General features: G+C 41.0%; 1 protein-coding gene and 1 long non-coding RNA gene across 3 annotated transcripts in view; one reads left to right on the forward strand and one right to left on the reverse strand.

Annotated features, from left to right (window-relative positions):
- PSD3 (pleckstrin and Sec7 domain containing 3) overlaps positions 1-16,201 on the reverse strand; it is a 153,964-nt gene that overhangs the window by 125,917 nt on the left and 11,846 nt on the right. For both annotated transcript variants that reach the window (XM_073345935.2, XM_073345937.2), the window contains exon 2: positions 15,995-16,106. In XM_073345935.2, coding sequence (XP_073202036.2) covers positions 15,995-16,106 — 112 coding nt within the window. The remainder of the gene's footprint in view (positions 1-15,994; positions 16,107-16,201) is intronic.
- LOC140911878 (uncharacterized) lies at positions 2,843-9,847 on the forward strand. The gene is made up of 2 exons (XR_012159161.1): positions 2,843-2,962; positions 9,444-9,847. It is a non-coding gene; the product is annotated as an uncharacterized LOC140911878 (long non-coding RNA).

Raw genomic sequence — 16,201 nt, forward strand, 5'->3', positions numbered from 1 at the left:
CCCTCAGCCTCTCCTCATAACTCATGTGTTCCAGTCCCCTAATCATTTTTGTTGCCCTTCGCTGGACTCTCTCCAATTTATCCACATCCTTCTTGAAGTGTGGGGCCCAAAACTGGACACAGTACTCCAGATGAGGCCTCACCAATGTCGAATAGAGGGGAACGATCACGTCCCTCGATCTGCTCGCTATGCCCCTACTTATACATCCCAAAATGCCATTGGCCTTCTTGGCAACAAGGGCACACTGCTGACTCATATCCAGCTTCTCGTCCACTGTCACCCCTAGGTCCTTTTCTGCAGAAATGCTGCCTAGCCATTCGGTCCCTAGTCTGTAGCTGTGCATTGGGTTCTTCCGTCCTAAGTGCAGGACCCTGCACTTATCCTTATTGAACCTCATCAGATTTCTTTTGGCCCTTATTACCTTGTGTTTTATACATTAATGTTATTGTCATTTTCTCTTTTTAGTTGTTCTAAAGAGCAATGGTATGGAAAGCAACTGGTTAGATCCCACATATCCCATGAGTACGGACAAACAAAACGGGAAATGCTAGAAAGATTCCAATTAGTTGATAAGGTAATTAATGAACCATGACACTCTCTAACACTACACCCTCATCTTTTCAGAACCTGTATAACTGAAGGCCGAACTGCAGTGACACATGGACATTTATCATCACACTTTACAACTTTCCAGTAAAAGATTAAATCTAGTGTCACACATGAAGGCTGGGGGTTTTCTGTCTTGTTTTTCAAGCTGATGAAAATAAAGCAATTGAGACAACTGATGGCCAGATTTTCAAAAGAGCTAAGCACCCAGCAGCTCCCATTGTTCTCAGTCAACACTAATTCAACTGTTCTCAATGGGAGCTGCTGGAGGCAACACTTATGAATCTCTGGCCACTTCAGTTAGGTGCCTATGTTGAGGCTGAGCACTTTTGGAAAAATCTGGCCTTGAGTACTTACTTAGTCATTCAGAAGAAAACTAGAAGCATGTTTTGGATCCCAGTTGTATCAATTATTATTACAATACTGAGACATGCTGAGATCCAAATCGAAACCATCTCCTGGCTTCACACCCCACCCCTACTCGGACGTGGGCCTGGGGAATGTATCTGGAATTGGACATGGACCTACATTTCAAAAATTTGAACAAATTTGGAGTGTTTTGGATTTAGATCCCATTTCACAGCCCATGTCTAATTGCCATGTAGCCCCAAAGTAATGAAGTCAAAGGCTCTTCTATAACTGTGACTAGCTAGATTCTGTTTACTTCATCTCTCTGAGATAAAAATTCGTAGGGAAGTTATTAATGGCATCCAACTCTTTCAGATAGTCCTACCATGTCCTTAGCCGTGCATCGTGGCAACACAGTTTGTGGCCCTATCTCCAAAGATAGACCAAATGGACTTTTTAAAAGAGGAATAGGCAGACGCTGACCCAGTTTTTTAACCTACTAGTTCTTCAGCAAAGGTTTTCAAATGTATAGGAGAGTGAAAGAAGGCCCAATTTCCCATTAAGCAGAGGCTGAACAGTTTCTAAGCAGTAATATTTATTAACAACTGCCTAAGCACACGGATAGGCTGAATTATTTGTTTCGTATCTGCATCCAATCTGCAAAAATGGCCGGCGGATATCCGCATCTGATATAAAGCAGATATCCACAGGCTTGCAGGGCTCTACTTATAAGGAGTCCCTTACAGTCCCTTAATTTTTGCCTAAGCACATCTAAACGGCCATGACTTCCTCTCATATGCTGAAGAACTGCTTAGAAAACGCATTTCTAGAAGCAGCCAGAATGCTTCCAACATGCATTCAGCTTTGCCTACGTGAGTTTCACAAACCAGCTGCATGTTGACTGTAACAGGTAAGCTACAAGGACAATTAGTGACCATGTTTTAAACCTAAAACCCTTGCAAGGGATTTGTCAGTCTCAAAGGCCATCTCTGCTTCTGAAGCAATCCAAGACAAACAGTGCAGAGCTTAGTTTTCAGGCAATGAATATAGGGCACAGCTGTGAGCTTCCCCACACACCCTATGTGACAAGGCAGCTGCTTGGTAAAGCAGTAAACAACTCACAGAAAGTTTCTGATGTTTTCATTTTTTTCATTAACTCCATGAGTAACCTAATCCCTAGCAAACCCATGGCCAAAGCTTTACGGTGCATCCAAAGAATAAAGGAGTGCTATTTAAAAGACTCACTGGGCTAAAGCAAAAACTACGAGTTTGAGGGTCTTATTCACATTTACATTACATCCCCCATTATACTGCTCTTCCAATATAAAGCCCATTTCAAGGTCCCTTTACACTGCCAGTGTTGTGAAGGAGCCCTACTGTAAATAGGAGTCTTTACTGGAGTCCCAGGGAGAAACAGCAAATTGATTACCTCAAACTAATTTCAATCTAAAATGCTCCTAAAGAAAACATGTGAAATAAGCAATCAAAGCAATAACCTTTTCTGATATGGCCTACAGGACCAACTTCCACGGTGAACTTTACCATGGTCTCTATTCTTTGCAGGAACACATTCTGGAGGGTCAACCAGCAACCACCTGTTCTTAAAAAAGGCTTACTATAATGCACCTGAAGAAGTGGGCTGTAGCTCACAAAAGCTTATGCTCAAATAAATTGGTTAGTCTCTAAGGTGCCACAAGTCCTCCTTTTCTTTTTGCGGATACAGACTAACACGGCTGCTACTCTGAAACCTGTGATAATGCTAGTGGAGCACACGCCTTATTTCAGGTAGCAGGGTTTAAAGGAGCTCGAGTTCTTTAAGGGAAACCCCTCCCCTCTTCCCATCCACCACCACAGCATCATGTCTTGCTACAGCTCCCAGCATATCCTGCCTAGCCCCCATCCCCCAACATGACTGCATTACAAATAAGGCTAGAAAAGGAACAGCAAAATCAGGTGCTCCGCTGAAGATAAGCAGAACAATAAACGATGAAAGGATACCCTCTTTCAGGTAACACCAATTTCTACTTTCCATTTAAGGTTGCTTCTTTCAATAAAGCAAAATAAAAAATAAAAAGGCTCTAAGCTAAAATAGCAAGAGAGGTGTACGCAAGGAAAGCTGAGACACTGGGAAAATATAGCCTGAGAGCAGCTGGCACTTTTTTGATGCCTAGAGATTTAAAGAATCCATTACTTAACCTGCACTGGCATAAATACGATATTTCATATGTAAATAATCAACCATCAAATTTCAATCTAACACAGGAGCTTGGTCATGGTATAATAAAGGAAAGGCTAGGAAGCAAAAAAATTATAATAATAATAATCATCATCAAATACACATTACAAATATGGAAAGACATTTTCCCAGGAATATTTTACAAAAATGTCTCTCTCTCTCTCTCTGTTAGCTAACTAGCTAAATATATATTTATTTGAACAGAGTCGCCTACTCACAGAGATTACTGTAGCTCCAGCAGTTACCCATTCGTCAATGAGTATGCATAGATCATCAGTTTATCTATAATGATACAAGCTAATTCGATTGCTGCTGTTCTAGTCAACGGGAATCAAAATAGTTTCAAATTTCCGGGCAGCCCGCTGCCCTGCATTGCACACGGAGATGTAAATGGAAGCATTCTGAGCATTATGAAACTGATGAGGGAACTGCAGTCTCATTCACTCTATCACAGAAGCTAAGGAGTCCAACTTGGCAGCTTATAGAAAATAGCTCCACTAGGGATTTTCTATAGTTGAGAAGATTATTTCCAGGGAGATATTTATGATTAACAGGAGTTTGTTTTATTATAATCAGATTCATCAGCACAAAAGAACCAAGAGTACAAAGGCAGTTCTGAGAGTATAATACTGGCCTTGTAGTAACAGAGGCACAATGGCACTTTCACATTATAGCGCATCTTCTCTGATGCAAGAATGACTGCACCAAAAAGACAGGTTTCTTATGTTTTAATTGCCTCCAAGCCTGTGCACTGTTCATAAGCTATATTTTAAATTTAAAAATTGAAGAATTTATACTTATGCTTTCCTTTTTTTTTCCTGTCCCAAATTTAAGCAAAAAAAAACAAACAACTGTTTAAGGGGGGAAAGTACCATTGTTGATACAGAATATTAGTGTATGTCACTGAACAACAAATTGCAGGAGTCATGGAATTTTCTTACTAACTTAACCATCTCAAAGGCACAGAACCACCTAGAGTGTCATCTTAAAGTCCCTCTAACAATACTGTAACAAACTATTTGGTTGTATCAAGAGTATCTCGTCTCATACAGAAATGGAACTGACTCAGCCCATCAGACAGCAGGGATACTGTACGCTCACAAATAGGTTTTTTTTCTGCAGTTCTTTAGTTTCTAAATGATGCAATTCCCTGTGCCTTGATTGGTTCCGACTGGTGGATGGCCTTTATTAGCCAAAATAGAAGGATTTGCATAATCATAGTACAACTCTTCTATAATGGTACAGCAAATATCCAAATCTCTGTGTTGATTGACTACATTGATCTTCCTGCTCTGCCTGGCACCTCTCCTCAGGATTTTCAAGCTGTCTGCTAGCAACAAAGATATTGCCTGTACTTCCCATGCCCTTTAGCTGAAACCAGGAAACCTCCAGAATTTACATGAAAGAAAGGGGAGCAAGGGCTGGGAGATGTATGAAAGGAAAATTGATTTACAGGAGGAGGTGGAGAGAGACAGCCAACGGGAAAGAAGTTCGTGCTATCTCCATTGTGACCAACTCTTACTATGTTATCACAGGTTTCAGAGTAACAGCCGTGTTAGTCTGTATTCGCAAAAAGAAAAGGAGTACTTGTGGCACCTTAGAGACTAACCAATTTATTTGCGCATGAGCTTTCGTGAGCTACAGCTCACTCGGATGAAGTGAGCTGTAGCTCACGAAAGCTCATGCTCAAATAAATTGGTTAGTCTCTAAGGTGCCACAAGTACTCCTTTTCTTTTTATGTTATCACAAACTCCCGATAGTATTCTTTTTGAACTCCCAGCGCCTGGAGTCCTGTGGTTATGTCAGAATCCCAGCATTCATTAAAAAAAAAAAAAAGCTTGAAAATATGAACTCTAACAACCTCAAAGATCAGACAGCAACTGAAAAGAACACAAGATTTATTCTTTAAGTCTCATGATATTTTGGGTCCTGACTTCAACACTTCAGGTTGGCAATACTGTGTAACTCAAACTTAAACGCCATCTTTTCAAACACTGCCAACTCCTCCAAATGGTTAGGAGTGTTGTGAAGTCTACAGAGTAACTAAAAATGCATAAAAACTAAAAATCCAATGGTGGCAGGCTTCACTAGACTACCTCGCAGGCTGGAGAGAAGACGCCATCATCCTGCACCAATTCAGAGGCCTGCACGTAACAATACCCTTGGAACAAGACAAAGTTCAAGAATAACATCCAGCATGTCCTGGGAGACTTCAGCACAAAGGATTATTAATTACAAACTGCTGTAGTGCCCACAGATGGCCAATGAGATGGCTCAATCTCTAGGGTCGTTACCTTGAAAGCTACAACGGTAGGACAGAGCAGCTGCTAGCACAGGCTGAAATGAGTTAATGGAACAGAAATGGATGGAAAAACAACTGAACTCAGTATCCCGATGCACCAGCATTACCATTTCTCACAATGTTATTGCCAGTCTCATAATATTTGGTGTTTCTTCTTAAAGCCCCAGCTTCTGGATTCAAGTAATTACATGAGACTCTCAGCTTCCATTTTTTTTTAAAGAGTTAATAGCCTCATGGTTGCAGTAAAAATGTGACCCCCTAAAGGTTCAAAAAACACAATGCACATTAAAAAAAAAACAAATTAATTATTTTTAATCTCTCATTATTTGGGTGGGATCTGACTTCCGCTTTTTAAAATGGTTGGGCTCGGGAAAAGTTTTTTAAAAACCCAGTCTTTAGCTATAATATTGAATTTTTGGAAAACCAACAACATGTAATTGCTGATAGGGCTGTCAAGGGATTAAAAAAGTTAATCATGATTAATCGTGCAATTAATCGTGCTGTTAAACAATAACAGAATACCATTTATTTAAATATTTTTGGATGTTTTCTACATTTGCAAATATATTAATTTCAATTACAACACAGAATACAAAGTGTACAGTGCTCACTTTATATTTATTTTTATTACAAATATTTGCACTGTAAAAAACAAAAGAAATCATATTTTTCAATTCACCTAATGCAAGTACTGTAGTGCAATCTCTTTATCATGAAAGTTGAACTTACAAATGTACAATTATGTATAAAAATTAACTGCATTCAAAAATAAAACAATGTAAAACTTTAGAGCCTACAAGACCACTCAGTCTTACTTCTTGTTCGGCCAATCGGTCAGACAAACAAGTTTGTTTACATTTGCTGGAGATAATGCTGCCCACTTCTTGTTTACAATGTCACCTGAAAGTGAGAACAGGCGTTCGCATAGCATTGTTGTAGCTAAAGATTCATACGTCCCTTCATGCTTCAACCACTATTCCAGAGGACTTGAGTCCATGCTGATAACAGGTTCTACTCGATAACAATCCAAAGCAGTGCGGACTGACACATGTTCATTTTTATCGTCTGAGTCAGATGCCACCAACCAAATACTGATTTTCTTTTTAGATGAAAAGGAGGACTTGTGGCACCTTAGAGACTAACAAATTTATTTGAGCATAAGCTTTCGTAAGCTACAGCTCACTTTATCAGATGCATTTGGATGGTTCAGGTTTTGTAGTTTTCTGTATCAGAGGGTTGCTCTTTTAAGACTTCTGAGAGCATGCTCCATACCTCGTCCCTCTCAGATTTTGGAAAGCATTTCAGATTCTTAAATCTTGGGTCGAGTGCTGTAGCTATCTTTAGAAATCTCACATTGGCACCTTCTTTGTGTTTTGTCAAATCTGCAGTCAAAGTGTTCTTAAAACAAACACATGCTGGGTCGTCATCCGACCAGCTATGACATGAAATATAGGGCAGAATGCGGGTAAACACAGAGCAGGAGACATACAGTTCTCCCCCCAGGAGTTCAGTCACAAATTTCATTGGCGCATTTTTTTTTAACGAGCGTCATCAGCATGGAAGCATGTCCTCTGGAATGATAGTCGAAACATGAAGGGGCATACGAATGTGTTGTCTATGTGGCATGTAAATACCTTACAAGGCTGACTACAAAAGTGTCATGCGAACTCCTGTTCTCTCTTTCAGGTGACACTGTAAATAAGAAGCAGGCAGCATTATCTCCCATAAATGTAAACAAACTTGTTTGTCTTTGCGATTGGCTGAACAAGTAGGACTGAGTGGACCTGTAGGCTCTAAAGTTTTACTTTGTTTTGTTTTTTGAGTGTAGTTATGTAACAACAACAAAAAATCTACATTTGTAAGTTGCACTTTCATGATAAAGAGATTGCACTACAGTGCCTGTATGAGGCAAATTGAAAAAAATACTATTTCTTTTGTTTATTTTTTTTATAGTGCAAATAGTTGTAGTCAAAATAATAGTAAAAAGTGAGCACTGTACACTTTGTATTCTGTGTTGTAATTGAAATTAATATATTTGAAAATATAGAAACAAATCCAAAAATATTTAATAAATGTTATTGCATTCCATTGTTTAACAGTGCAATTAAAACTGCGATTAATCACAATTAATTTTTTTAATCACGATTAATTTTTTTAGTTAATTGCATGAGCTAACTGCGATTAATCGAGAGTCCCAATTGCTGAGGTTCTCAGGGCATCTGAGGGGCAAGTGCGGGTCAGGGGTAAGGACTGTACTGCATTTCTTAATGCACCACTACTTAAAACACTCATGCTAAATGTTTGAAGGAGACCAAACTTACACACAGAGAATCTACAGACTTCCAAGGAGGGTTTTTATTGGCAATAAGGGTCTAAAGGAAATGATCCTATAATCAGGATTTAGTGACAAAGTATGGATCTTTGCAGCCACCCCAAAAGAAATCACACAAAAATATTCAGTTGTATTTTATTTTCAGACTTGTGACCAATCAGCCACCCCACAAAACATTACAGGCACTGAATATTGAGGCAGACAGGCACAAAAGCTACCTATATTTTTGGGACTTAAACCAAGAGGAGACATTGCTGGTAAAGGTGCAGCTGGATATTAAGTACACACTTTTCAGCAGGGTTCTTCAGTGAACAAGGAGTTTCCCCATAGGAGGTTGGACAATGTAAAAAGAAGGGAGTTACAGCAGGGAAAAGATGGCCTTGTGGTTAAGGCATTGGCTTGTGACCCAGGAAATGTCTGTTCTATTCCTGGCTATGCCACAAATGTCCATGTTACGTTAGCCCCCCCACTGTGCACATCCATTATAAGACAGCGTTTAATAGTATGACCATATACTATCTTTTCCACAGCATACTCTGGGGCTCAATCAGGGTTGTGCCGTGAAGGAGACTGTTGTGCCCCTGCCTTATTTGTGGCAAAGCTGCCAGGCGTACAGTGAAGGAGGCAGGGGATTACAGGACGATGAAGGACAGGTTTGTGGTTAAGGCAGCTGAATGCTGTCCTGGGGGAAATCAGATTCTATCCTACCTCTGCCACAGTTCCCTTGTGAGGCTGGGCAAGTTACTTAAAGCAAACTTTTCACAGGAGGTCACTAATTATGGGTTCCTCATTTTCTGGGTGTCCAGCGCAAGGCACCTGGGGCCTGAATTTCAGAAGCACTGAGTGCTCACAACTGCAACTGAAGTCATGGGGAATCACGGACACTCAGTGCCTTTAAAAAAGTCCGACCCTAAGTGGCTCAAAACAGGCATCCAAAATGAATGGACTCTTTTGCCAATTTTGTCCTTCATCTCTGTGTCTCAGTTCCCAGTCTGTAGTATGAAGATACTTTTCAGAGTAGCAGCCGTGTTAGTCTGTATTCGCAAAAAGAAAAGGAGTACTTGTGGCACCTTAGAGACTAACAAATTTATTTGAGCATAAGCTTTCGTGAGCTACAGCTCACTTCATCGGATGCATTCAGTGGGAAAAAAAAAATCCGATGAAGTGAGCTGCAGCTCACGAAAGCTTATGCTCAAATAAATTTGTTAGTCTCTTAGGGGCTACAAGTACTCCTTTTCTTTTTGTTCTAATACTGTGATCCTACAGGGAGAGGGTTTGTAGTCTCTCAGGGGCCACAAGTACTCCTTTTCTTTTTATGAAGATACTGTTTCCTTAATATTGGCACTTCCTGGATCCTGAGTGCTTTATTCTACAACATTAATAATATACATTCAACTTCTTTTCTTTAACTGGCTTGCTGTGATATCCTTGACCCTGAGCTACAGCGTTTATTGAGTCTAAGGTGTGGTTATCTCCTTCACAGAAAGCAGTTGTCAAAGTTATTATGACAACTTTAACCACCATGTTTTTAAGTTTAGGTCAGGTTGTTTCCAGAGCCCTCTTACAAAACAATATAGTTGTTAGTATAATGCCTCAGAGTCTTTGTTTTGTTTCCTCAGGTCGTTACTGAAGTCTGGATCTCTAGCCCGTCAGTGCTGACCCTGGGGCTAGCCTCACATCTGCAGCATTCAGTCCCTGACGGGCCATGGAGCACGCCAAAGGGAGGAACAAGAAAATGGGAGCTACCACACTTGATCAGACCCATGGTCCATCCGACTGTGGCCAGGACCAGATGTTTCAGAGGAAGGTGCAAGCAACTGCATAGTGCAAAAGCATTGAATAATCTGTCTGAAAGGAAAAGGAGGACTTGTGGCACCTTAGAGACTAACCAATTTATTTGAGCATAAGCTTTCTGAAAGGACGGTTCTTCCTAAATCCCCATCAGTTAGGCACTGTCTGATGGCCTGAACCATTATGGTGTTTATATCCTTCATTTAATAAAAAAAAGTTTAATCCTGTCAAATGTAGCTATGAATATCCTCTTCCTTACTAAGCTCTTTGCCACACTGCATCTTGTGACAATGAGTTCCACGGGTTAACGATGAGACAATGTAAGGCACAGTCCCACACTAAAGTTTCAGAACTCTTGCTACTCTTTAATATATCCGGTATTGCAGTGGGGTAACTAGCTGAAATTCCATTCACAACTTGTGGATTCAAATACGTCTGACAAAGTGATGAATTTACAGATGCAGGCTTGAGTTTCACCCTTTTAAAAATTTTGCATTTGAATCCCATTTAATTTGGGCAGGTTTGTAATCCTAATTCCACATTCCATATATTTCGCCTCGTGTTTTCTGTTCATTCCAATTAACCACATACACATAAAGAACAATCTCTGCTTTGGCCTCTTACAAAAAGTAGTTTGGGGGCTCAGCAAGAGAGCACAGCTGCAGAGGGAAACCTCAGAGAAAGAAATCCAGGAGTCCGGAATTGCCTTGAGAGTGGAAAGAGTGAGAGATGAAGAGGTCATGGCTGACTGGGATTTTAGATGAAGGGGGCAGTCCAGAGGAAACAGGAGAAAGGTAGGGAGAGGAGAGCCACGGTAGGAATGTAGGTGAGGGAACATGTGGAACCTAAGGGACAGGATGACAGGGAATTCGGCGATAAGGAAGGGATGTAGGGAGAACAAAGGTTCAGGGAAACATGACGGAAGGAGGATGCGGAAGGTAGAGATGGGGAGATGGGAAGGGGAGGTTTATGCACCATAAGGTGGGTAGAAAGCTGGCTAAATTGTCGGGCTCAACGGGTAGTGATCAATGGCTCCATGTCTAGTTGGCAGCCGGTATCAAGTGGAGTGCCCCAGGGGTCGGTCCTGGGGCCGGTTTTATTCAATATCTTCATAAATGATCTGGAGGATGGTGTGGATTGCACTCTCAGCAAATTTGCGGATGATACTAAACTGGGAGGAGTGGTAGATACGCTGGAGGGGAGGGATAGGATACAGAAGGACCTAGACCAATTGGAAGATTGGGCCAAAAGGAATCTGATGAGGTTCAATAAGGATAAGTGCAGGGTCCTGCACTTAGGACGGAAGAACCCAATGCACAGCTACAGACTAGGGACCGAATGGCTAGGCAGCAGTTCTGCAGAAAAGGACCTAGGGGTGACAGTGGACGAGAAGCTGGATATGAGTCAGCAGTGTGCCCTTGTTGCCAAGAAGGCCAATGGCATTTTGGGATGTATAAGTAGGGGCATAGCGAGCAGATCGAGGGACGTGATCGTTCCCCTCTATTCGACATTGGTGAGGCCTCATCTGGAGTACTGTGTCCAGTTTTGGGCCCCACACTTCAAGAAGGATGTGGATAAATTGGAGAGAGTCCAGCGAAGGGCAACAAAAATGATTAGGGGACTGGAACACATGAGTTATGAGGAGAGGCTGAGGGAGCTGGGATTGTTTAGCCTGCAGAAGAGAAGAATGAGGGGGGATTTGATAGCTGCTTTCAACTACCTGAAAGGGGGTTCCAAAGAGGATGGCTCTAGACTGTTCTCAATGGTAGCAGATGACAGAACGAGGAGTAATGGTCTCAAGTTGCAGTGGGGGAGGTTTAGATTGGATATTAGGAAAAACTTTTTCACTAAGAGGGTGGTGAAACACTGGAATGCGTTACCTAGGGAGGTGGTAGAATCTCCTTCCTTAGAGGTTTTTAAGGTCAGGCTTGACAAAGCCCTGGCTGGGATGATTTAACTGGGAATTGGTCCTGCTTTGAGCAGGGGGTTGGACTAGATGACCTTCTGGGGTCCCTTCCAACCCTGATATTCTATGATTCTATGATTCTATGATCTGTTGAGAGGAATGGAGGCAGGAAGAAAGAGGAAATGATGTAGAGAAGGGCAGTGAGGCAAGTTGGGTAGAGGAAGAGAGCAGAGGGAGGCAAAAAGATTAGTGAGACAAGCACAATGCTTAGTCAAGTGTGTGAGTAAAGTATTCTGATATTTTCTTTGCATAAGGCAACCAGAATCTTTTGCCACAAGTTGACAGCCTCAGGCTACAGAAGGGTTTGAGCTTGTACAAACAATAGCTGGAGTACCACACAACCTGTCACATAACATGAGCATATGTTAACATAGTAAGCGTTCCGTTGTCATTGCCACGACTGAGGCTCAGGAGGCTTGTAGGTGTAGAAATAGAGGCTCCGATTCTTGCGTAATTGATAGCACATGGCATCTTAACGTAGCCCAGAGGATAACGGCCCCTTGAACGGTGAATTGGCTCATCAGGAATTTGTAAAGCAAGTATTTTCCTGTGGCTGTAAGGGCAGCCAGAATTTGCATGACAACCATACAGTTACGAGGAAAGCATTCTAAGATGTTTGATCACTGGTGAGATTAGACTGTTCATTGGGATATGGCTGTCAGAGTTACCGCCCTCAAAGAATCAACACTGGGTCAGAATAAAGGTTATTCAGGTGCCCTAACTGTATTTCCATACCAAACAGTTTGGTTTCTTGTCCAACTTCACTTTAATAATGAATTTCCTGGCTCTCTCATTTCTTTTAAAAAACAAATATTTTGTAGGGATTTTTTTTTTACCCTCAACTTGCTGAGATGTACCTTCTACCTTCACATGGAGTTATCTGGATTTTTTCTTTTTTAATTTTATTTTAAAAAATACATTGAAACTACAAAGGGGTGTGCCTAAATGTAAGAGATAAGAATATTTAACCAATAGCTATCTGATTTCCATAAATACTTACATATTCGAGGTTTCCAAATCCACATAAATAAGTGATTTTTCAATTAGTGAGTAGACTCAGGAAATGTCTTCTATAGTCATGTTTAGTTTTGCTTTTGAAAAGTTTTGAGAAGCCGAAGGGATGGGATTTGGGTAAGGAAAGCACCAAGGCAGCAGGAGGATAAGTGGGATTGCCTCCTGCAGGATACCCTGAGGGGGTAAACTCCTTTTTACTCCCTACAGCATGTCTATCCGTTCACCCGCTGTTTCCCAGACAGCTCCCTGCGCTGCGAAATACATGGGTGGAGGGGAGGGATGGGACAGCCTTGGGCAGGTATTGAGCTCTGGTGAAATTTTTTCAAGTTGTGTTTTTAAAGCCTCTTGGAAAGAGCCCTCTGACAAGACTTAATTAGCTTTAAACAAGACAGGGAGAAGAAATTTGTTTTTTTTCTGACAACTTTATAAGTGCACGTGTTTGCGTGTTTCAACAGGACTGGGTAAGATACCACTTGCCTACAGTCTGCTTTGTCCTTCTGGCCTTCGGCTAGTGCCCATTTTCACAGCTGTGGCAAAACATGCTGAAGCTTATTCCACTTACTGTCAATTTCTCTAAACAGAATTGGCCATTTTGTTAAACTTCTGGACAGCCACACCTCTTTCTCACAGCTAATCACCTCAACCTCTCCCTCTTCTTCAGGGCAATCGCCCTTTTCTGATTGGCTCAGGAAAAAGGAGCTGCTTTTTACCACCCAACAAAACAACAGACTTGGAGTGGCTGGGAGACTTCACATGTGTTCTGTGAAGTTCCTGGGAGACACGACCTGGAATTGGGTGCTGAAGTGATTGAGCCATACAGAAACTCAAACTTTTTCCCACATTTTAACAAGACAAGCAAAAGACGAATGAATGGAATGCCCATCTCAAGTCAAACTAAGTTTGGCTTTGTTTCTGAAAGTTATTAGCAACATATGGCTAAGAAGCCGTCTTCGTTTACTTTAATAACATCTGCTTTTCTCCCCCCTTTTCTAGTACATCAACCCTTGCTTGTGTAATTTCATACTAGTCTGGCATGTCCAAGTTTTCAAAAACTGAGGAAATAGCATGCAAGTTTGTCCTGCAATTTTTAAAAGGCTTTCAATATGGTAGAGGAGAGGATCTTCCAGGCCCAGAGCCTCTTCCCAACTGACCCGAAAAGTGGTGCTTGGTTAAACAGAAAGCCAGACAAACACTGCCTTCCCAGTCGGTCAGTAGTCTCTGTAAGTTCATACCCATGCTTTCTCAAGGCTGTATTTGAGACTGAGAAAGCTAAAGGTAAAATTATTTTCCATCCGTGACACACACCCCCTACACACACACACACACACTTCAACTAAGAAGCACTCTGGTCCATTTTTCTACCAGGATAAAGATTGCGAGAGCCATGGAACACATGAAATTAGCCAGTTGTTTCCTGGCATCTTTTCTTGACACAGCTGGTCCACTTTCCCATGGTACCAGTACCTTCAGGTCAGACAGTGTGATCTCGCAACATTTTTAGAGAATTTGATTTATAAGAAAAGAAGTAAAACTGAATAGGAGAGATGGCTTCTGAACTAAAAGGAAACAAAGAATTAACTAGTTTATACTTGGCTTTTACCAACAACATTGCTAAGAAGAATGAGTCCATGTATGATAAGAGGGAATAGATTTGGATGGACTGTCTTCCAGAGGAGTGGGTTTTGGTTTTGGACTGAGGTGTGGACGGGCAATCCCAAATTGTACTAAAATAAGAGTTTCTTTGAGATACTATTTGAATGGTACCTTAAACCAGAAAGGTTAAAATACAGAAACACACAAAGGGTGGGGAAAGATGTTGATGAAATTATGGGGAAGAAGTGCCTATATGGTGGACATGTTCAATTATTAAATAGTATTAGGGTGCAATTGTTGAACACTTATTACCACATATTCCTTTTAAACCACTCCCTTAAACAGATTACCAAGAACAAATCTTTAATTTATTAATAGCTCCTAGACAACTGGTACTTTCTCACTGGCAACAGGGTTGGCAGGGGTGAGGAATGGCTCTGAGAAATACTGGAAGTTGGTGATGTGACGGAAGAGTGAACACATCAAGCATGTACACCGCCCAGCAGACAGAGGACAAATAGATACCAGGCTAGTTAGTAAGTATTTATTCAATACATTTGCCCACAAAAGTCATTGCATTTGACAAATTTCTTTAAATGGTAGCACGTATGAGGACTTGCTTTGGGTTGTTAGTTAGTAAAGACAGAATTTTCAGGTTTAAGATGTTCCCAGAAACACTGAACATGCATTACAACTGTGCTGTTGCCTAATGATACTCTAAACAAGATATGAGCTCGTAATGAATCATGTACTTTGTTAACATGTTTGGTGATGATCTGTAAAGTTGTTTACATTTCCTAAATAAACAAGTTAAAAAATTAGGCATGCTGGATTTCCTGATAAAACTCAGCAAGAGCCTTGGAGAAATTACTCATCATCTGGACTTTAATTCTGTTCATTTAGTTTTTCTGCCCACTTCAAAATTTGCTTCTGAACAGATTCTTGCACAATTTTGGTATAAGAGACTCCTCTTTTTAACTAAAAATGGCATAGTAAAGACAGCCCATAATCTGGAAGGTTTAAATTTACCAAGATGTAAGGAGTAGCATCTCCTCAGACCAGACTGCCTCCCACTCCTGAAATAAAGGCAAGGATTTGTAGTAATCCAAACAAGAACGGAGAGAAATGGGCATCTCCACTGCAGTTCTTTACTCTGCTTGGCCCAGGGCTAGCTGTGGGAGGAGGCGAATGTCCTTACTACAGAACAGGAGGAAGAAATGGGGCTGACCCCGAGACATTACTTCTTGCTGCTGCATCCAGAAAATAAAATGGTGAGTGGAGTTTTTCCAATACAAACAGAGAAAAAAGTTTAGCTTGAGTGTTTAGCCTAGAATATCTAAATTAAATCTTAGGTAATTGTAGCTACCGATATAGAATCATCCAGAAACACTTTAAGTATACATGCAGTGAATATCAAAAGAATTGGCAATGATTTGATTCATACAGTGTTAGAAAGTGTGGCTAAAATTACTCATAGTGTACAGCTGGCAGAAATAGGAGCTGTGAGACTTACTGTACAAACTCCTGGAGAAATATTGAACGTGCCTGGCACAGAACTTTTACAGTCACGTGGCAGTGTCCCCATTGAAACAGAGAGGAAGGCAGTGCTACATGCCACAGGACTGCAGTCACATCAGTGCTGATACAAGGGGTGCAATTCTCATTTAGAGCAAGGCTCCTTTACACTGCAAATTACATCAACATGCACTTTTAAGCACCTTCACAGCAGTACACTGTAAGGTAGCTTTAATGTAACTGAGAATCAGGTTGTCTGTCTGTCCTTCAAGAGGTGGAAAAAGCACTTACCTGTTTCTGAAGGTTTCTCTGTTTCTGTCCCACAGAACAGAAATTCATATTTGGCCTTGGCAACACTCTGGGAATGAGCCAATGCATCATTAACCCAAACAAAAGCTTCTGCCTGTAGAGTCAAAACAAAAAATAGGGTTAATCTTTCACTTAAAACGTGGAATGTTAATAGTGAATCATTCAGCATTCAGCATGTCAACAGACTAG

The sequence above is a fragment of the Lepidochelys kempii genome, chromosome 5 (genome assembly GCF_965140285.1).
Source record: "Lepidochelys kempii isolate rLepKem1 chromosome 5, rLepKem1.hap1, whole genome shotgun sequence".
In the NCBI taxonomy this organism is placed as follows: domain Eukaryota; kingdom Metazoa; phylum Chordata; order Testudines; family Cheloniidae; genus Lepidochelys; species Lepidochelys kempii.